The 21,848-nt window shown below is 41.8% G+C and overlaps 1 protein-coding gene across 1 annotated transcript in view; it reads left to right on the forward strand.

The window, feature by feature from the left end:
* Positions 1-21,848, forward strand: part of MAMDC2 (MAM domain containing 2) — a 63,728-nt gene that overhangs the window by 20,133 nt on the left and 21,747 nt on the right. Inside the window, exons 3-6 of the mRNA XM_030467796.1 lie at positions 14,319-14,584; positions 15,311-15,395; positions 16,357-16,494; positions 19,922-20,178. Coding sequence (XP_030323656.1) covers positions 14,319-14,584; positions 15,311-15,395; positions 16,357-16,494; positions 19,922-20,178 — 746 coding nt within the window. The remainder of the gene's footprint in view (positions 1-14,318; positions 14,585-15,310; positions 15,396-16,356; positions 16,495-19,921; positions 20,179-21,848) is intronic.

Genomic DNA, 21,848 nt, shown 5'->3' on the forward strand with positions numbered 1-21,848 from the left:
GCCATCAATGCTATTTGAGTTTATAGCTTGGAGCTGAGTCAGAATAAACCAACCCTACACCTTCACTTTTAAGAGATGGGTGGTATATGTGTGTGAAATTTGAACCCAAAATAAAGGTTGGGGAGCTAGGCTTATCACTTGTTAACATTTAATAAGAAGTTACTTGCCCCTGTAATCCCTGAGATGTCCATTGATACTCCTTGGGTGACTACAGTGGCAGATTTCTTCAGTGAGCAGTGGGTTTCTCTGTAGCGTAGCGGGCAAAACATCTCAGAGTTGCTGCTGGGACAATTTGAGACTTAAAAATCTGTTTCTTGATACCAGGAACCTGGCTGGTGCTGTCCAGTGCAGAGAGCAGTGTGTGGAGGGGAGGGCTGGCATCCCTCCAGCGTGAGTTCTCGTCTCTGATTTCTCCCTAAAGGCTGCCTGTTTTCTGAAAATACTTCTCCAGCAGATAATTCACTGTTCCTGGGGAAACCGTAAACATACAGCAAATGTGGTGGGACCAGTGCTGAACATGTTTATTGATACTGTATGAACTTGGGTAACACTTTCAAGTGTTCTGGGATTTGCCTTGTCTCAAATAACTTCTGAATTATACCTTATGGCAAGTGCAACACTAAAAGGCTTTCTCAGAAAAACTGGACCAAAGACTGTTTTTAGAAAGACCACACAAGGTTTGATGGATAGAACAAAGTTCTTTATGCAGTTTTATTTTCTGCACAGGTTACTTTTATTTAGAATAAGTAGAAGGCACATGCTGTTCAGTAGAGCAATCATCTGTTGACACAGATACCACAACCAGCTCAGGCAGTGCTCCATGCTGAAAAATGGCAACAGGGGCTAGAGGGTGTGGTGGGGAATTTCTCTGTGTGGCTTGTTTTACACTCAGTTCTTCCCTGAGCCTCCACCTGTGGCCACTGTTGGGTAGTAACAGCCAGCTGGGAAGAGGTGGGGTAGGATCAGCTGGAGCCTTTTGGGGTCACTTCATTACATTTTGGGCAATAAATCAGGGTGCATGTTTGCAAGGGAACCTATATTTGCAGGTAGTGCTAAGTGCCCGGTGAGATCTGGCAGCCCAAGACCACTTAGGTAAGTTAATCTAAGTTGGTTTTTGTAGATTTACATAAACTTCATTAATATCTCTGTGATCACCCTTGAACATTTAGGATATAATGTTACATGAATGAGGCCTAAGAGCCTTAATAATCTGTAAGGTGGAATCTAATGGCAATAAATAATAATTATAATAAAAAGTAATGAGAGCCCATAAGCACTTAATACTTTGGGAAGTTTTGACAAGCTTTTACTTACTTTGGCAGTGAAATGGGAGTCAGTGAGGATATCCTGAAGGAAACAGTCTCATGAACTGGCAGGGCCAGATAGGTAGATTTTTTTTCAATGACCTGTTTACATCTCCAGTGTTATTTTTGTCTTGATGAATGTGGCCTACAGCTGAATCAGGGTATGCAAAATTCCCTTGCAAACAAGTGCCTGAGGATAATACTGGATGTTCACTGGAATGACATTGCAGTAAATGCTAGAATTTGCCAAAAGTTTCAGTATCTTTTAACTTCCAAAGCTATCTAGGAAAAAAAAAAAAAAAAAAGAAAAAAAGATATTTGGAGCCTGTGTGAAGTATAAAGTCTAAGCATCTGTGATGACAAGTGTCCCTGGACAGCTGGGGAGCATGTGAAGGGGCTGCCTGAAGGAATTTGTTTGTTGACCATTGCCTAGTGAGGGGAAGCTGAGAAGCCACCATGATGTGACAGATGTGTGAAGGGTGGATGTGGCCACACAGATGGTGGAGCCTGTGCGTATTCTGGGTTGCATCTGATGGCCTGAGTTGAATTCGGACGTACAAGGTCATTCATCAACTTGGGCTTAGTCCTGAAGAAGAATTAGACTGTGTGCTTTAAAACACAAAGTCCAGGAAAGCTAAAGTGGAGCAAAACTCTGCTGATTATGGTCAGCAACAGGATACTTTGTAGAACTGAAAAACACTAGTTCCTAAATCTCCTGAATGCCTAAACATTTTTGTAACTTTTATTGGCACCCATTTCTTCCTTTTCTCTCACGCTGGAATTTGCACAAGGGTACTGAGTAATCCTTACAAACATGATTCTGGGTAGTCCAAGAATTATGGTAGTCTTGCTTGGAGCTTCATCTCCTTCCAGTGGTACTGGGGACTGCAACTACTGAGGCAGAGGGGGGCAGCCACAGGGCACCAGCCCCTCCCCACAGAGGCCCACCCTATACTGTAAGTTACTTTGAGACCTTAGGAATTTTGAGACCAGAGGTAAATTTCTCAAGGTGCAGTGTTCCATTGTAGAGAAACAAGATAAACCAGGTGCCTCGAGTTGCCAAACAGTGGGTGTGAGTCCACCTGTGCCTGGTTAGGGCAGGCCCCCTATTACCAGGGGGCCAACAAAGGTGGGACACACACCCACAAGGAGGAAGCTCACTCTTGTGTGAGGCAATGGAGAAGCCAGCAGCTCGTTGAGCCTCAGGAGCAAGAAAGGCTCCTCCCGCTACATTTGGTGGAGAATGCGGGCAACTTGAAAGAATAACAACTTCTGAAAGGCAGCAGTATGAGGAGCTGGCAACAGGAACATTCTCCCTGATTTGAAAAAAAAGTGCCTGGGCTAACACTCTCCCTGAATGGTATGACCAGCAAGCTCTTTGGATTGGAAACCTCTGAGCAGAGGGAAGCTAAGATAAGGATTCTCTCTTTGGAAACCCCTGAACAGAGGGAAGCCAGGAGGATGGAATCCCATGAGGAAGGGTTAAAACCTGTGTATGGAATCCCATGAGGAAGGGTTAAATCCTGTAATCCCATGAGAAACCACAAACCCATGAGGAACCAGCAAGCTCTTTGGAAACCCCTGAGCAGAGGGAAGCCAAGATAAGGATTCTCTCTTTGGAATACAGGAGGGAGAAGAACAACTCAAGTTGGAAAAGCAGAGACTTTGTGAAAAGTGCCTGGGCTGACATTGAACAGTTTGCCTGGACTGCAGCAGTGTGAAAAGCTAGGGTTAAATCCTGTAAGCTATAAGTGTATGTTTGTAAGCTAGGGTTAAATCCCATAAGCTATAAGTGTAAAATGTTTGTAAAAATCCTGTAATCAGTGTTAAAATGTTTGTAAGCTAGGGCAAACCGGGAAAGCTTTGCTGTAAGAAAAAGAAAAAAAAAGGGGGAAATGTAGAGAAACAAGATAAACCAGGTGCCTCGAGTTGCCAAAGAGTGAGTGTGAGTCCACCTGTGCCTGGTTAGGGCAGGCCCCCTATTACCAGGAGGCCAATGAAGGTGGGACACACACCCCCAGAGAGGGAGCTCACTCTTGTGCGAGGCAATGGAGAGGCCAGCAGCTTGTCGAGCCTCAGGAGCAAGAAAGGCTTCTCCCGCTACATTCCATAGTCTCTATGAAAACTAAAAAGTCGTTCTTAATTATTCTTAATGATTACATGCAAGTTTCCACAGGAAAAACAGAGCAAGCTCTCATTTCTGCCTATTGATTTGTAGTGATTCATAGTTTTAAAATTATCAACTCAGCAAGAAGTGATAGAAAGTAATAATTGTAGATGAGAAACAAAGCTCAGAGTAGCCTTGGTAGGTAAAATTGCAGGGCTGTAGAATCCTTCTTGTTTCATTTTGCCAGCTGTAAGTGTTGATGTGAAAGGATTCTCGGACAGAAGTGATCATTCACATTTGTCGAAAGAAACACTCTTGCAGGAGGAGTAGGATTATTACCAGAGCCCCTGTACTTATCTTCCAATGGATGTATTCTACCATGGAGCATGGTACATAGATATGTACCATTTGAAGTATACTTTCTGCTTGAAGGGAGGAGGCAGGAAGCTGGAATGTAAAATTCTTTTACAAACATCTCTCAGCATAAGAGATTTGATACCTAATGATTCAGACAGTACAACAGGTTATACTTAAAGATCAGATGGCAAAGATAGATTTAGGATTAGATGTACACCTGCTTTCCATTCCCTGAAAACGTGTCCATGACATGTTTTAGAGATTGCTATTATCTAACCTGGGGTTATTTGTGTAAACCCTTCAAAAACTCCATTCCTCAGTTTTGTGGATTTTGGCTCAGTCTGTCTACACTCGCACATCTTAGTTGCTGCCAGCTGCCTGCCAGGCAGGAATAGATATACAGGGCTGCAAGCCTAGAAGCATCTCTGGTAAATTGAAGCTGCCAGTACTCATCTTTGAAGTGTTTAACTGTCTGATGTAGTTTTGCAGAGCTTCAGTATATATTAGCCATAGTCCTGGTGGATGTGATGTTCAGTATCAATAGATGTGTTCCTTGGCTTCAGGTTGTATGTTTGCAGATTCTGAATACTCCACCACTGCATGTTCCTCATCCAGGATGAAGCTTACTGGGGCAGAAGATAAGTCACTGTGGCTTCTTTCTTACTTAGAGTGGATTACTGGAGAGTAGCCATTCAATTAAAACAGCAGCAGCTGAGGGGCTGCAACAGAACAAGCTATGAGACAGCAACTTCCAACATCTTTTGGAAACTGATGGTATGGCTGGTCTGATTCCTGCAGATGACCTTCTGCCAGGGACAAGGTGTGTGGGCATAGCTAACATTTTTTATTTGATCTGATGTAGCTGGGAGAGACGGACAAGTGTTTAGGCAGGTGAGCTGACTTTTGGGATAATGCTGTAGGCTAAGTGGTTTGGCAGGTGCAGGGAGAAAAGATCCATGCTGAAGAGAAGTTTTTCTTTTGTAATCTTTCACAGAGTGCATCCTAATGATTTGCAGATGCACTCCAGAAATCGAGGAGTCTTTTCTTTTCCCAAGGCCAGTGTTGCAGCTTGTCCCAAGAGTCCCCTATATGCTGTGTCCCTGCTTGTGCATCTAAGCAAAGTTGGGAGCTGGGGAGACTTTTATCCCTGCTTGCCCTATCTCCAAGACTTGCTTGTCCTCTCCATCCCAGGGCCACTGCTGGCTGGGACCAGAGATTTCCTGCTTCCTTGGCTGAGTGCAGGTTTGCTTCAGAGTTTTGCTTAGATGGTGAGCATCACAGGCTTTTTGTATAACCCCACTGGAGCATACCAAGGAATTTTCTCAACAAAGAAGACTTTTGTGGCACAAAAGCACAATCTTCCAGATTAAAGGAAATCCTGATATGCAGCAACCAAATCAGGGTTAGTTGGGTTGGAGCATCTCTTTCATCTCTCTCTCTCTCAGACTCTTACTTCCCATGATTGTGCTTGTCACTCTGGTCTGAAGGAAAGCATGGTCCCAGAAGGCCCCTCCCTTAAAACACAAGAAGTCCCCTGTCTTATAGTCTGGCTCACCAACTTTCTCATGTTCATTCTCCTGTGGGACAACAGTTTGATCTAGGTTGCAAATCTGAAGGATTTCATTTTTTAAAACTGCCAAAGCTTCATGGAATGCAAATGGCTACGTTTGCCTTGGGCAGGCTGAGACATGCTTAGCACATAATACAAAGCAGAGCTCTTAATATATTACAGGCATATTCTACCACATCCCACCATGTGCATCTGCATAAGTAAATGAGCAATGAACAAAGTAAAAAGAAAACATAATGTAATACTGTAAGAGAGAATTTTTGTATTCTTTTACTGAGGGAAGGCAGCCCTGTGGTGCATTATGCCAGGACAAGCAGCTGTGCTGGAAGAGGTATCATAGTGCTTTCCCTGTGTGCTTGATCCTGGTGGAAACATGGTTTATCAAAGGGATAGAGCTAGTAAAGAAAGAGATGAGCACTGTGAGCAAGTAGGTGCTTGATGGTTTCTGTTTTATCTGGTTTTTATCTTTAGCATTCCCTGTGCACTGGGGACAATGGAGACTTATTTCTGAATAAAAGAAAGGCTTTACTGAATTATTTCTGATTCAGAAATTCACATCAGAGAATTCTGTGTCTCCAGCTCTTACGTGTGTCCTGCTCAAGTATACTAGCTCACAGCAATCGCAGAGATGGCTTTCTAAAAGAGCTGTTGCAAGGAAAACCAGAGATAAGAGAAGAGAACCTGGCAGTCTTTGTATCAGCAGATAAAAAGTTGTCAAAATTATGTCATGAACAGTATGAAAAGGAGAACTGAGTGGCAGGAACAACAGCTCCCTGGGACTAATGGGTTGGCTGGAACAAGCAGAGAGAAAACTTGAAAAGTGTATAAAAATCTGAGGTCATTGTGGAAGAAAACAGACCCACATGCTTGTGTTTGGAACAAACAGAAGATCTGTTGTAATTGGTTCATGATGTGAGGATCTTGGGACTTCATGAGGGAGAGCAAGAAGAGGACACAGCTGTTGCCAAAAAGCTCTTACAAGCTCAAACATCACCACTTCAGTGAAGCAGCTCCTGTAAATCAGAAACGCAAAACAGCAGCACAAGCTGGACCACTGCCAGACTTTCACAACCTCACATGCTGAGGGTTGGAGGCTGGAAGGCATTGCAAGCGTAGTAGTAGCTTCAATCAGATGCAGCAGTCATAGTGTTTCAGGCCCAATTGTTTCACTTCTTTGGTTTTTGTAAGGTTTCCTAACAGCTATATTTCTGAACTTTCTGGGGGAGCAAAGGACAGGGTAGGAAGTGGAGCTGGTAGTTTATCCAAGCCTTCCACTGAGTAAGGAGCCTTTGGAGATGCATGCTAGCTCTCTGGCCCAGTGGCCATGGCAAGCAGAGGGTAAAATGATAAATCCCAGAGTGTGGAGGGAGTCTTGGTTTGTAAAGCAAGGTGAGCAGGAGAGAAAACTGCCAGGGAACTCCTGGTGTCAAGGCTGTTCATCCCACAGGAGAAAGGTGTATCTATCCTCTTCTGGTTTGGAACCACTGCCCCCTGTCCTATCACTACATGCCCTCGTAAAAAGTCCCTCCCCAGCTTTCCTGTAGGCCCCCCTTCAGATACTGTAAGGCCAAGATAAGGTCTCCCCAGGCCATTTTCCAGGCTGAACAACCCCAACTCTTTCAACCTGTCCTCATAGAAGTGTTGTCCAGCCCTCTCTGATGTTTTCCATGGCCCTCTTCTGGACCCACTCTAACAGGTTGTCCTGGTTTGGGCCAGGATAAAGGTGATTTTCTGTCTTGTACTTTTGATTTCAGCTAATTCTCTTGTAAGTAGCTGCACTTGCTGAAATTAACAGCAAGTTTCTCAGTGTCTGCTTCTAGGACTGGTAACACTCGGTATTTACAGTTACAGATAGAGAATGGTGTGCAGAACCAATGACACTGCTTGGTTCTGAAAAACATTTTGCCATCTGGAGGCGAAAGGGAGTGGAGAGGTCACACCTGCAGCCCTCCTTTAGGGAGACTGGACAAGATAGATGGCCAAACAGAGTATTCTGTCCCATACATGTCATACTCAGTATAAATTTGAGGGATCATGAGAGTCAAACCCCTCCTGCCCTCTTCCTTTTTCCCCTTCTTCACCTGTCCCTGCTTGCTTCAGCATCCTGGGAGGATTCCATCTGTTCCTCTGCCTGTGGTCCTGATCCGTGCCAGCCCATATCTGTGTGTTCCTGCCTCCAGTTCCCTACTGCTGCTGACTCCAGGAGTCCAGCCTGGACTTTCCCAGAGCTGCCCTGCAGCGTCGGTGGTGACGTGAGAGTTATTGGGGGAAGCGGGATGGGAACGTGGTATCATTTTTCCATATATTTGTATATCTTTAATAATTTTTCTTTTTTTACATTACTGTTTCAGTAAAGCTGTGTAGTTTAGTTTCCAACCCATAAGTCTCTCTCCCTTATTCTCTCTCCTTTCTTTATCAGGGAGGGGAGAGGGACTAATAGAGAGCTGTAATTCAACTAATTGCCAGCCCAGCATTAAACCGTGACAGATTTATTGGCACACAATGTGGGGCTTAAGATAATTAGCTCGATCCGAGTTCAAATTTTGACTAATTTGCCTGAATAGTTTGAATTCCAACTCCAGTGGGAGGATACCGAGATGGCTTTGCTGATTGGGAGTCAGACCTCTTTCTTTGGAAATTTCACAGGGTTGGAAATTGAACCAATCATGCTGTAGGTTTGGTATTCAGGGATGTGATATGTGATTCTGTAGCTGGGATTAGTGTTAATATCTGGTTTATTTTTGGTAGGAGCTGCTTAAGAACCATCGTTACAATATGGTCTTCAATACTGATACACACTGTGGTACATGGGTGCAGTGGTGTTTCATATAGAGATAAAAAACTTGGTTGATAATTACACTTTCAGTTTTAATTTGGGAAATTATGCCACTCCGTCTTATTTTGGGCTGACTCATCAGATTTTAGTGGCAATACCATTTAGTTTCTGAATCTCCTGGTGGGTATTGTTTTTCTCCTATATTGGTGAGGAGTAAGACAAAAACCACAGTCATGAGAATGTGCATGCCTTTTCAGAGGCCGAGAGTTGCTGTTTGGAGAGTCAGAGCTGCTCCTTGTACAGAGAGCACCCCCACCCCCCCACTCCTGCCCCTGCAGCTGCTTCTTGCCCCCCCTCACACAAGGGCACTGCTCAGATGCGGCCTGTGACCATCACCAGAGCATCTGCTGCACCTGCAGCTGCTGCCTCCACCCCCACAGACACTGCTGCTCACCATAGCCTCTCCCCCTCAGCCCACACAGATACTCCTCGACCCTGTGACTAGGAGAAAAGGAAAACAATGGAAATCAGAAATTAGCCTTAACCCTTCACAGTCTGAATGAGATGAGCAGGTGATAGAGGAAATAAAGGATGCTGCCTCTCCTTGTAGAGCTGCTAAAGCAGAGTCATCTGAGGAGGACTCAGAATCAGAAGTACATGTTCAGTCCTATTTCATGAGGGACTTGTGTACTCTGAGAAAGGACCAGGTGAATCTAAAGGAAGGCCTGAACCACTTCTCTTTTGGTTACTCTGATGCTGGAATGATGGGGCTGCTACCATAACATTAACTCAGAGAGAAGCCAGGCAATTGGGATCTCTGGCCAAAGATGCAGGTGTTGATTGGGCATTTGGGGAAAAGGCTGGAACCACCAGCTTATGGAGGTGACTCTTGTCAGCTGTAAGGGAGAGATATCCCTATAAAGATGAAATAGACTGCCTGCAGGCCAAAGCACCGACACTTTAAAAACATATTGGGTATCTGAAAGAACTGATCCATGCCTTTATTTTGCTGGGCATCCCAGAGCTGGACACAGTACTCCAGGTGGGGTTTTGATGCAAGTGGAGTAGAGGGGGAGAACCACCTCCTTTAGTGTGCTGTCCATGCTTCTTTTGGTGCAGCTCAGCATACAGTTGGGTTTCTGGGCTGCAAGAACACATTGACACCTTAGAAGGAGCTTCTCATCTACCAGTACCCTCAAGTCCTTCTCCTCGGGGCTATTCTCAATCCACTCTCTGCCCAGCCTATATCTGTGGTTGGGATTGCCCTGTCCCAGGTGCAGAACCTTGCACTTGACATTATTGAACTTCATTACTTCAGCATGGGTCCATCTCTCAGTCCTGTCAAGGTCTGTCTGGATGGCACACACAGCTTGGTGGTGTTGGCAAACTTGCTGAGGGTGCACTCAGTTCCACTGCCCGTGTCACTGACAAAGATGTTCTTACAGAGTGCCAGTCCCAATACCAACCCCTGAGGAAACCCACTGTCTCCACTTGTTCTCAACTCGAACTGTGAACCTTCACCTAAACATTATCTTTACCCAGGGATGAAATCCATATGGAAACTTCATTTACTTCATCTGCCAAATTATGTGTCTCTGGCTGTATTGTCGATGGAGAGCATCTGTCCTGCCTTGACTGCTTAGCTACCTTTTTTTGGTTTTTTGGTTTTTTTTGTTTTTGTTTGTTTGGTTTTGTGTGTGTGTGTGTGTGTGTGTGTTTGTTGACTATTAAAAAAAAAAAAAAAAGACAAGACCTAAAGCCACATCCTAAAATCCAGACAATGAGATTCAAGAGCAGGTATCAGTAGATCAAATTTTTTGTTCTAAGAAAGCCTGTTAATGATTCTTTCTTGTTTCTGTATGGCAAATCCAGGGAAAATTCAGATGTGACTGGTAACTTCAAGACATTTATTTCCTACAAGTTTTCTGTTCAAATTAGTGTAAATTCCCAAACTTTTTCTGCTTCATATGTCTTTAATACTATTTATGTAGGAGTCTACTGCTTACATGCAGTTTTTCTTGTAAAACTGTGCTGCTGCTGAACTAAGAGAAAATCTGTGTCAGATATAAACCCCACAATGGTTTGATATGTCTGTGGTTACCCTTCCGTATTTTTACAGAGGAAATATATATTTGAAAAACTAACTTGTAATTTTAGTTATCCCAATTGTTTGTGTATTGCATTTTGTCAGTGGAATTCTGTTTATTTTATTAGCCAACGTCTGTCATTTTGTCTTGTTTGTGTTATTACAGAGGAAGCAATCAGTGTAGTTTCTGCTCTGTTTTAGGAAAAAACAGTATTGTTGGTCTCAACCTCTCCTTCCCCATAGCCTTTGATATAATACTGCTGACTGTTGGATTGATGCCTATTTGCTAAGTAAGTAAATAAATATAGATTTGGAAAATTATGGTGAATGACTTAGTGAATGTATCACTGATGGTAACTGAGAGCCTCTTGGGCTCAGCATTTTGTTTGGACAGGAGAAATGTAAAATGAACACATGCTTGCTGCTGTACAGTTTGATGCAGTTGTGAGGAAGGCAGTGAAGTAACACAGCAGGTAACAAGTCATTATAGGAATGTGAGTAAAAAATGCATTTCTTGCCATCCTGAGGAGTGAGTGAGGGGCAAGGGAACATCCCCTTTTTCACATCTTCTGGCTGTAAGAGTTTGCCTTCATCAGGGAAGTGCTAATTGTTAGCAGTGGAAGGTAGTCAGTGGTCCCTGGCTTTCATCATTTGTGAAGAAGCTGGAGTGATGTCTTCATGATAATGGTGAAAACCCCGTGCCATCTCCTACAAGTGGAAACTTCAGCTTTTCTCTATTTCCACAGCCCCTCCCTGAGCAATTAGTTGCCAGAAATTGTATGCTTGTGTCTCTGTGTCATCAGCCACTTCCTCACATTTTCTGACTATCTCTTGTTTGCTCTCCAGTGATTTTGAAGAGTAACCCTCTCTTGATAACTCATGATTGACTGCTATAAATTATAAGTACTATGGGCATTAAGAGAAGGAGGATTTTCAAGAAAAAAAATCATGAGGCATCAGCAAAATGAAGCTGCATGCTATGTTTTAATGAGATACTTCAGACTACGGTACTGTACATTCATGAAATTCTTCATGGACTGCTAAATATCCTTCTGTTACTCCCACAGACAAGCGTGGAAAGTTGTCTTTTTCTTTACTGTAAGGAATCCTCTCTGCGTTGGCTTGGTCAAACAATTGCTCAGTGTCCATCCTTGAACTCTGCACATGAACCTTCCTTTCTGCAGCAGTGGCAAATGTCGTTGCTATTACTGAAATACAGTTGATTAAAAAGGCCATTTAGTCAGTGCCAGCATTCATTGGAAGAAGTTGTACATTAACATTTTCCGTGCTTGATACTATGGAGTGCCAGCCTCCCTGATCCTAATTAGCAAAGCATTTAAACTTACACATAAAGCTCTCTATCAGTGTACCCATTGATTTCAGTGAGGCCAGACATACCATAAATCTTCCAGAAGATGCTCAGATGATTAGCAGGCTGTGAGTGAGAGCACTGCATTTCTGGAGACTTAAAAAATAGATAAAATTAATCTCTTACAGAAAAAAAAAAGAGGGGCAATAGCCCTCACCCCCCCCCCCAAAAAAAAAAAAAAAGAAAGTTCATGACTTTTGCTCTATCTTTGCTCTCATATCAGGGGCAATCAGCCCAATTGAGAGTAAGTGCACTGCAAACAGAGAATGCAAAGTCAAGTTTATAGTAATGTAATTATCCTGACTGGAAACTCTTAAGAGGTTTACTTTCTCTTTTAAATCACTGTTTTTGTAAAAGAACCTTAGTCTGTTTATGATTAAATTTCAAATCCAGGCAGCCCTCTAAGCCTTACAGCTGGTAATTTGAGGTCTACATGTGAATGTGTATTTCTATGTCAACACTAATTTATTTATGGAAAAAAAATAAAGTACATTATAAGAAGGGGCTGCTTCCTATGGGCTTTCTTGTGAAGTGCAGACAAAAATAGGGCTCTAAACGAAAATTGCCAGGCATGGATTCTGAATTGTAGGTTTCTTTGTAAAAAAAATTATCCAAATTCAGACTAGCCTAAAAACACAGGTTCTTTGTCTCAACTGGATATTACCTCTTGATCAAATATAAGAAAATATGCAAGAAGCATTAGATTTCTTTGTGAGCCTTTGTGTTTTCCCGCTGTCCACCATGCATGTGAAAAATCATGTGTGCCTTGGACTAGCGCATGCCAGCAAATAAATGCTGTGCGTGCTAACTCTTGTGAACTAATTAGATATCTGTACGTAAGTGGATGTTTTAGGCATTCATATTTTACATAGTGGTAAATTAAGCATTTTTCAGGAGCCTATTTTTAAATATTTGTTCCTGAGTTTATTTTTCTTACATATGCTGCTGCAGTAACAAGTCACTTGTACCTAAGCAGTGGTTTTGTATATTCCTCAAAGAGACTAAAACCAGACACAGTAGATATAAAGAGAAATTATGGTAAGAAGCAAAAAAAATTCCATTCCATAAAAGGAAAGGAAATGCTGCTTTTCTGTATTTACACAGTCCCTTATACTGCTTAGGGCTGCATTTACCCTGTTAGTAAGTAACAAACATCTATCTTACATTTGTTAAACAGAAATGTACAGTACAAATGGGCTGCTGTGCAGTGTTTGCAGGTGAGAGAGAGAGCAGATGCAGGGTAGTGCCACAACATGCATTGCCTGAGGAATCAGATGTTGTCAGAGCTGCTGCCCACTCCTCACATCTTCCCAGGAATGTATGGAAAAGGACTTTGGGAATCTCATAGACTAGATGGGTACCTGCTGTTTGCTTTGGGGGAGGCAGTGATTTTTCACATCGGAAAAAGCCTTAATTAAAGTGGTCTGGTAGAGTTGGAGGGCTCAGGAAGGATCTGGCAGGGGCAAGGTGTGTCTTGTGGGCAAGCAGGATATTTAACATCAGTCTGACTCCTGACATGTTCAAATTAAGCAGGAGTTTACGTATGTGCAGAAACTGATACAAGTTCTGTGGTCAAGTGAAATGAGATTAAAGAAGAAGATATATACTCTCTGGGGAGAAGATAGGTCTTATGCTCCTGGATGAGCTGTATGAGTCATGACTGACTTGCAGTCTCCCTGACAGCTCTTAGGACTCTTGCTTGCAGCCTGGCTACTGAGGATTAGTATCAGGAATGGGATTTGTCTGATACGAATTATTAGGTTAGGAGTATCGTTTTACAGATTGTCTATGGGCTAGTGTTTCAGGCATGAATGTCCTAGCTTGTTTTCTGGTTTTGTTGAGGTTTTTTAAAAGTTTTCTTTCTCTGTTTCACTTGTTTCTGACATTGCATCCCAGTGCATTTCTGTGACTCCTATATCCCATTTTACTCTCCTGATATTGTTTTTGATGTGTTAGTAAAGTCTCCAAGACCAGACTTCTGTTTCACTATGATTTATTTACTGTTGCTTCCTTCCTATACATGTTGTTTCTTGGCATTTTTTGCTTTTTACGGTATTTCTAACTTGTAGTTTGTAATCACATCCTTTATTTTGCTTTTGGAGAGAGGTTTATGTTTTAGGCCATGGTTCGAAAGTATCCATCTACACAGTAATACTGAAATAATCTCACTGAGACCACCTGTACATCTAAATGTAACTTTACATGTAGCACTTTTTTTAATAATTTAAAACTGTACATTAGTTTTATTACTTAAAAGCATCCTTCTAGTTTTCTTGTATGAAACCAGTAATACTTCTGGAGTTTTTGACTACAATGTTTTTTTTTATGCAGTGCTTTAAATTCTAAATTCTAAAAATTAATTTTATAAGTTTTGATCTTTAAAACAACTAAGTATTCATGCAGCATATTCCTGCTTGTGTAAATGATATTGTCAGGCAAATCTTTATAGATTATCAGTTCTGTTGGCTAGTACTTGCTAATCTGCTTTACACTGATATAACACCTTTCTCTGAAGATGTACAGTACTGTTAAAATTGTGACTAATACTGCTGTGAGACATATGGATTGACATGTTTGTGTGTACAGTAGGATATCAAAAGGTTAAATGACTTTCTTAATGAATGAGTTCTAGTCTCAATCTCCAGATTTAGCCCCAGAACAATCTTTCCTTTATAAATTAGTACTTGTATCCAGGCCTGGAAAAACGAAGCCTCAGGCATTTATTATTCTGGTGTGTGTCTGTTCCCAGGACATTACATTTCTGTGGATACATCTTACAAGGGTGAGAAAGCAGTGCTGTCCAGCCCTGAGCTGTACTCTGAGGAGTGGAGCTGTGTCAGACTGATTTATCAGATAGCAACAACTTCGGAGACTTCACCTGATCCCACCAGGCTCAACTTGTACCTGCGGCAGGAAGGAGAGAGCTTTGATCGTTTGCTGTGGTCAACCACGGAGCCTTCAGATAGCTGGCTCATAGCTAGCCTAGATTTAATGAACAGCACAAAGAAATACAAGGTAAGTCTGACTTTAGGAGGTGCTGCAGGCTTTCTGGTATCATGTCTTTGGGTGTATAGACTGCCTGTCAAACATTTTCACTCTGGGCCCTATTTGTGTCTTTCACCCCTTGGACTGGCAGCATCAGAGTCAGTACACCCTCCTGTCCCTAAAATCAGAGGGAAGTGCTGGCTTCAGTCAGGCAGTCGGTGATCTTCCCAGCAAAAGCTAGGAGAGCTCGGCTGGCTGAGCCATTCCATGGGGATGCCTCACCTCCTGGCAGCCCTGTGGAGCTGCTGGCATCCTGCAGCAGATACCTGACCTTCCAGGCCCTGGGTCAGCAGCTGTGATCACTTCTTCCTGTCCTCTGCACCCTTCTGGTTGGAGTCAGATCTAGAAGGAGAGTAATTCTACCCAAAACCTGTCACATCACATCTCTCTCAGTAGCACTCTGTAGAGCCACAGTGGAGGAATCTGATGTTCCTCCCTACTGTTAAATGAAGTGAGGAATTTTTTGTCACATTGTCCTTCGGTGTACTTTCTGTCCTGGAGGAAGGGCATTGATTCCATCGTTAAAGCATTCTGCCAAGCTCTTCCAGCAAAAACACTTCCCCTCACAGTAAGGATGATGAGCCCTGCCCCTCCACATATATTTCATTTGTTGTCCTGTTTATCCTCTTTATATGTCCAGAGTGATAAAGGAAATCTTGAAACCTTTTAGTTTACAGTTTGCTTTATATCATGCAGATTGTACTGGAAGGTGAAATGGGACAAGATAAATCCTCTAGTATAGCAGTTTTTGAAATTAAAATAACTCCTGGATATTGTATTGGTAAGTACTGTCTGCTCAGCTCCCATATTTGTTGCATAATATTTGTTGCCTTGTTAAAAGTTTTAAAACTGAATTAAAGATTAGAGTTCAGAAAACAATGTTTCTTTCAGAATGTTTTTCCTTAATGAAATGTAGACTGCAATATTTGAAACAGGTTTTTTTATGCTAAGATTGCCCATACTAATATGCATTTTAGTGACCCATATCTATGATATATAGACATTTCACACACAGTAATTCATTCTAAAGTTATTTGTTGTTCAAGCAGGAACACGTTTCATTTTCACAAAATTACACTGCTGCAAGTACTAGACATAACAACTGCTACATTATCTCTGCTGTCTGCCTGCCCATGCCTCCTGACTCTGCATCTTTCAGGCTGCAGAGTCAAAACTCTGTTGTTATTTACACTTACTGCTATTTCCTCATGACATTTGCCAAACACTGCTAAGGAATTCCAAAAATCTCAGTAGCAAGGAGGCCAGGACACCTTTTCATTTCTGGTGAGTGTGGGTGGAACTCATCTGAATTGTCACAATTCTCTGGCTCTGTAAAGAAAACAAAGCAACCTCATTACTCCTGTGGAATGCTAATCCTGCTTTCCTTCTGTCCCATCTGTGATTTACAAGTGGTAGCTCTGGTCTAACAACTTAATGCTACGAGATGGAATTTTTAAAATCTATTTTGATTGGTCCTAAATTTCAGCAGACCTTCATGGCCAAATAATAAAAAGATAGACCAGACTGAATAGGATGGAAATGAGAATTTTCTCAAAGATTTATCAAGAATTGTGAGTAAATTTTCTTCCATTATAAGCTGTTCAGTTCTGTGTCCAGCTGTATAAATATAGGTGTTTTCTGCATTGCCATATGTAAGACAAGGTTAGTGCTTAGCAATAGCCTCTCTTGTGGTTTCCCTGATGAAAAAGTGTGCACTGAGCTGCTGGTGTCTGAAATTGCAGAATGTGACTTTGAAGAAAATCATCTTTGTGGCTTCATGAACCGCTGGAACCCCAATGTCAACTGGTTTGTTGGTGGAGGGAACATTCGCAATTCTCATTCTGTGCTGCCCAGAGACCACACACTTAACAGTGAACTGGGTAAGCAACAAATGTAGAACAGAACTGTAGTGGGAAACTTAAGTCTATGATCCACATATGACTTCTGCTGCAAATTATTATGTGAGTTGTTTCTTTTCTCTGGGCATTGGGTGGGGTAAAAATGACTTATGTGAGAAAGGAGAAGAGAAAATGTGGGAAATTTGTAGAAGTTCATGCAGAATTTCCTGTAAGATTTATCATAAGGTGGTCATGTCCTTGCTAGGCTTCAAAATTACTAAAAATAAGGGTAAAAATTTGGGTGGAGAGGGGTAAAATTCTTTTTTCTGTGTATTTTAAAAGTACGAGCCACAGTGAATTTTAAAATCTTGTACTGCTGCTCTGTGCAGAGGTTTTGTTTCCAGTGGCTGTTGGGCAAGTCTAGTAGGAACGCTGATGAATTGAAGCATATTTAGAGAAATTCAGGTTAAATTGGATAGGTAGGAGGTTTCTTTCTTTCAGTCAAATGTGGTGCTGTTAACACAGCTTGTCAGAGCAGAATGCTTTAAAGACCTTAAGGATTTTCAGCACTGGGCCTACGTGAAATAATTGTCCCAACCACCTTGTTGAGAGGAGAAAATTTTACATAGACATTGAAAAGAGTAGGAGGATACCTCAGCCTTTGATGCAGTGCTGTATGAAGTACCACATCGTGTGACAGTCAGGAGATCGAGCTTCTGCAACATGCTGTGTGTCTCAGACAACCTGATAACTGTGATGGTGCCAGGCATCACACCATGAAAAGCAGGGTTGATCCTCTTTCCTTAACTCATACCGCTGTGCCTTTTTTTTTATTTCACAATTGTGTGAGTTGAGTACAGAGTGTCAGTCTGGCCCTGCATCACCCCACGGCACCTAAATGCTGGTAAAATTTTGATGGAAGTTTTATCCACTGCAACTTTGACAGCAGACAGTGGCTCTGTCTCTTAAGGAAAGTACTATATATGATAGGAATTTCTGCCAGCTGGGAGGGTTCTGTTTTATTGTAGCTACAGCTTTTCTTTTTCACACCAAACCTTCACTGCTGACCACAGACTAAGAAGACCCCAAGAAGTCAAAAGTCACAGAAGTGCCTGATCTTTGCAAGAATTGTGCATCAAGCAGAGAGACCACAATAAAGTTATCAAATGTGGCAAAACCACAGTGCAGAGAAAAAATGATGCCCAGAACTTCTCAAGCAAGTACAGCTGAAGTGTCACCAGTCCCCTGACAGTGGGGGCAGTCTGGAGGAGACCCAGAGTCAAGCAGGCTCTTTCCACTGGAGAGAAGTGAGAAGTGACATCTCCAGGTCTGAAAATGCTATTAGCTAATTAACATAGTTGTGTAGGTGCAAACCCAGTGGCACAGTTTGCAGTGTCCATGCTGAGGTACCCAGCATCAGTTTGATGTTTCATTCTCCTCTAAGTTTTCTAATTGCGAAGAACCACATTTTCCTTCTTCAGCTGATCCTGTTTGGTGTTGTGTTTCTGGGAGTGCAGAAGAAGAAAAAACAGATGCAAAGAGAAGCTGTGCATGTAGACATGTTCTTTTAAAATCAAGATAGCTCTCCCAAAATCAAAATCAGAGAAGCTGTATCCTTTCAAAGTCCTGCAGGTCATACTGGCTGCTGGGGGGGGAGGGAGATGTCTACTAATCTGTTGTGCATTTTTATGTTTATTAATATCTCCCAAAAGTCTTTTTCAAGGATCTTACAAAAAACCACAGTGTCTCAGTAAAAATAAAACATTTAGAAACCAATCCTATGTAGACTGCGTAGAACCACACAAGCAGTGCAATATGCAAAATAAAGGTTATTTGCCAATTCATTTGATATTTTAAGTGAACTGATGGGTAAAATATTTGAGGAAACACATGGCTTATAGTCCTACTCATTTATCTGGGTTGCTTCAGTAGAAGTTGCACTTGGAAAAAGACTAATTACTTGAGTTGTTGAAAGGTAGGAAATTTACTCAGTTGTAACACATTTTTTTGTTTATCAGTGTCTCCCAAAATTCAGAGAGTTTATTACTTTCTTTATTACCGAGGTCTCAAATAAAGACTTAAGAACCAGGGCCTTTTTTAGTGGATGAGGAAGAGGCTATGGATGCTGCTTACCTGGACCTTTGTAAAGCCTTCAAGACTGTTTCCCAGAGCATTCTTTTGGAGAAACTGGCTATATATGGCCCACACTGTCGTGCTCTTTGGTGGGTAAAAAAAATGGCTGGCTGGCCAGGCCCAAAGAGTTGTGGTGAATGGAGTTAAATCCAGTTGGCAGCTGGTTACAAGTGGTGTTCCCCAGGGCTCAGTGCTGGGGCAAGTTCTGTTTAATGTCTTCATCAATGATCCAGATGAGGGGTTAAAGAGGGGTTAAAGTTTGCAGATGACACCAACTTGGGCCAGAGTGCTGATATGCCTGATGGTATGAAGGCTCTGTAGAGGGACCTGAACAGACTGAATTGATGGGCTGAGGACAGTCGTGTGAGGTTCAACAAGATCAAATGCCAGTCTTGGCCTTTGGTCACAGAAACTCCATGCAAAACTACAGGCTTGGGGAAGAGTGGCTGGAAAGCTGCCCAGAGGAAAAGGACCTGGGGTTGCTGGTTGACAGCCTGCAGAATATGAGCCAGCAGTGTGCCCAGGTTGCCAAGAAAGCCAGGGGCATCCTGGTTGTATCTTCAATAGTTTGGCCAGCAGGAGAAGGGATGTGATTGTCCCCCCAGCACTGGTGAGGCTGCACCTTGAGTACTGTGTTCAGTTCTGGGCCCCTCAGTAGAAGAAGGACATTGAGGTGCTGGAGCAAGTCCAGAGAAGGGCAATGAAGCTGGTGAATGATCTGGAGAACAAGTCTTATGAGGAGCATCTGAGGGAACTGAGGTTATTCAGTCTGGAAGAGAGGAGTCTGAGGGGGGACCTTATTGCTCTCTACAACTACCTTAAAGGAAGCTGTAAAAAGGTGAGAATGGGTCTCTTTTCTGTAACAACCAGAGGAAATGGCCCCAAGTTGCATAAGAGGAGGTTTAGATTAGATATTAGAAGAAATTTCTTCACTGAAAGGATCATTAAACACTGGAAAAGACTGCCATGCAGGTGTTTAAAAGACATGTAGATGTGATTAGCACTGGTCTTGGTAGGATTAAGGGGTTAAGTTAATGTCTGAACTCAATGATCTTGAAGGTTTTTTCCAACCAGAACTCTTCCATGATTCTGTGCATAAAGAACTGAGGTTGACTGCTTTGCTGGTGGTATCTTAGCCAAACAACTTTGGGATGTACATAGAAGGAAAGGAGAAAAACCAGAAAGGTCTCTTAGAATTACTAAAATTTTCAGGGCATCAGCCATCATTGTCCAGGTTGTTGAGATACATGTGTAGTCCCTGCCCATCTCCTGATACTTCTTGTAAGAGGTGTCCTTTACAGACCATACTTATACCAAGTTTCTTTTCTACTTTTAGGTCACTACATGTATGTGGACTCTATTTACATTAAGCATTTTCAGGAAGTAGCCCAGCTAATCTCACCAAAGACCACAGCCCCAATGTCTGGCTGCTTATCTTTTCATTATCAACTTAAGCAGGAGAGTAGCATCGTTTTTACTGTTTACTTGAGAGACACGAGTGGCTTTTATGAAGAGATCTGGAAAACAGACAGTGCACCAAGCACTGACTGGGCTCTTGCAGAAGTTGACTTCAATGCACTGTACCCCAAGGAGGTAAAACAATAATTTCTGTGCAGTCCAGCTATGAATTTCACGTTGCATCAGACAGCAGTGCTGACTCGGGCCAAGCTGGGAACATAGCAGTAGCCATCCAGCAGCTGATGAGCCAGATAAATGAGCCTAAAGATGCTGGCAATCTGTTCTTTCCTTTTTTCACTCTGTGAGGGTCAAGGAGGAATCACTTTCCATACTGATGCTTGACTTTCAGCAAAGATTGGTGAAGTGCTTGAACAAAATACCTGGAGAGGTTGTAGAGTTCTACTACTGTCAAATCTTCCTGTTCCTACTAAATTATATCCATGTTCTCTTAGTCCCATATTTCTGTGACTAGATAATCCATTCTTGAGGGTGCTGAGTATCATAACATAATGCATGCTTCCCACTGCAGAAGAAAAATTTAACAATTATTTAAACTTTATTTTCTACCTTATACAATCCCAAAACTCATTCTTTCTGTGCTTTCATGAGATAAAGTTCAAACTTGGTCCTAAGGGTACAGTAGTCTTTAGATGTGAAAGCCAGCTCTCTCTGGTTACGATATTTAATTTAAAGAGTATCAGAAAGAAATTGAAATTTTGATTCCCATGTGTGTACTGAAAAACCTTCAAAGCTTAGAATATTGAAATAAATATTTTATATATACGTATAAAAAAATCCAACTCACACACATATGTATGTATAAAAACATGCGTGTGTGTGTATGTAGACTAGATGTATAGACACATATGTGATTATACACATTTACTTATATGTATACATATATGTATACACACACACAGGCACACTTCTCTAGGACTGCAAATAATTTAACTTTCATTCAGCTTGCTTTAACTCCACTTAAGATATTCACGTTAATTCACGTTAATTCGTTAATCCAATGTCTGTATTTTCAGAAATTATTAGGGGTAAAGCTAATTTTCATCAGATGTTATGTAATCCTTTTGTGGTCTGTAAAGTCAGTGATAGAGACATCCATTTGAATTGTCAGACTTCAAATGGCTTGAGAAGGGAGATTAGATCTGGTAATGCCTCATGATGCTGAATGGTGAGTGGATTACTTATTCAATATATATAAAGTAACATACACAGGGAAATCCAGTCCTGGAACTATACATGGAAATTAATAAAGGATTGCTTAGAGCTTGGTGTTACTGCAGTTATTTTTGTGGAAAGATCCTTTCAGTGCTTAAGAGCAGTCATAAAGCCAACTGGCATCTTGGAAACTTTATCAGAACAAACAGCAAAACAGAAGATGTTGCAGGACTACATGAATTCAGAAGGTATCCCTGTGGTTCAGCAGAATGTGCAACTCCAGTTAGAAAAGAATATTCTAGAACTACAAGAGGGGTATGGGGATAGCCTAAAGGATGGGGAAGTTATGCTACTGAAGTAACAGTTTTGAGCCTGTAAAAAAAACAACTGAAGTAGATTATGGGAGGGGTTCATGAAGGTTATGAAAGACACAGAAGAGATTAACTGTTCCCTTTTCCTCACCATTTCTGTTGCCATTCCAAATTGTTAATTACCAGGTAACAGTTTTACAATAAACAAAAGAGAGGATTTTTTTGCTACACTATGTAACTATAGAACTCACTTCCACAATTTACTATGGATACCATTATCCTGATCAATTCAAAAGCTTATTATGCATATTAATGAAGAAG

Source organism: Calypte anna, chromosome Z, assembly GCF_003957555.1.
Source record: "Calypte anna isolate BGI_N300 chromosome Z, bCalAnn1_v1.p, whole genome shotgun sequence".
NCBI lineage: Eukaryota > Metazoa > Chordata > Aves > Apodiformes > Trochilidae > Calypte > Calypte anna.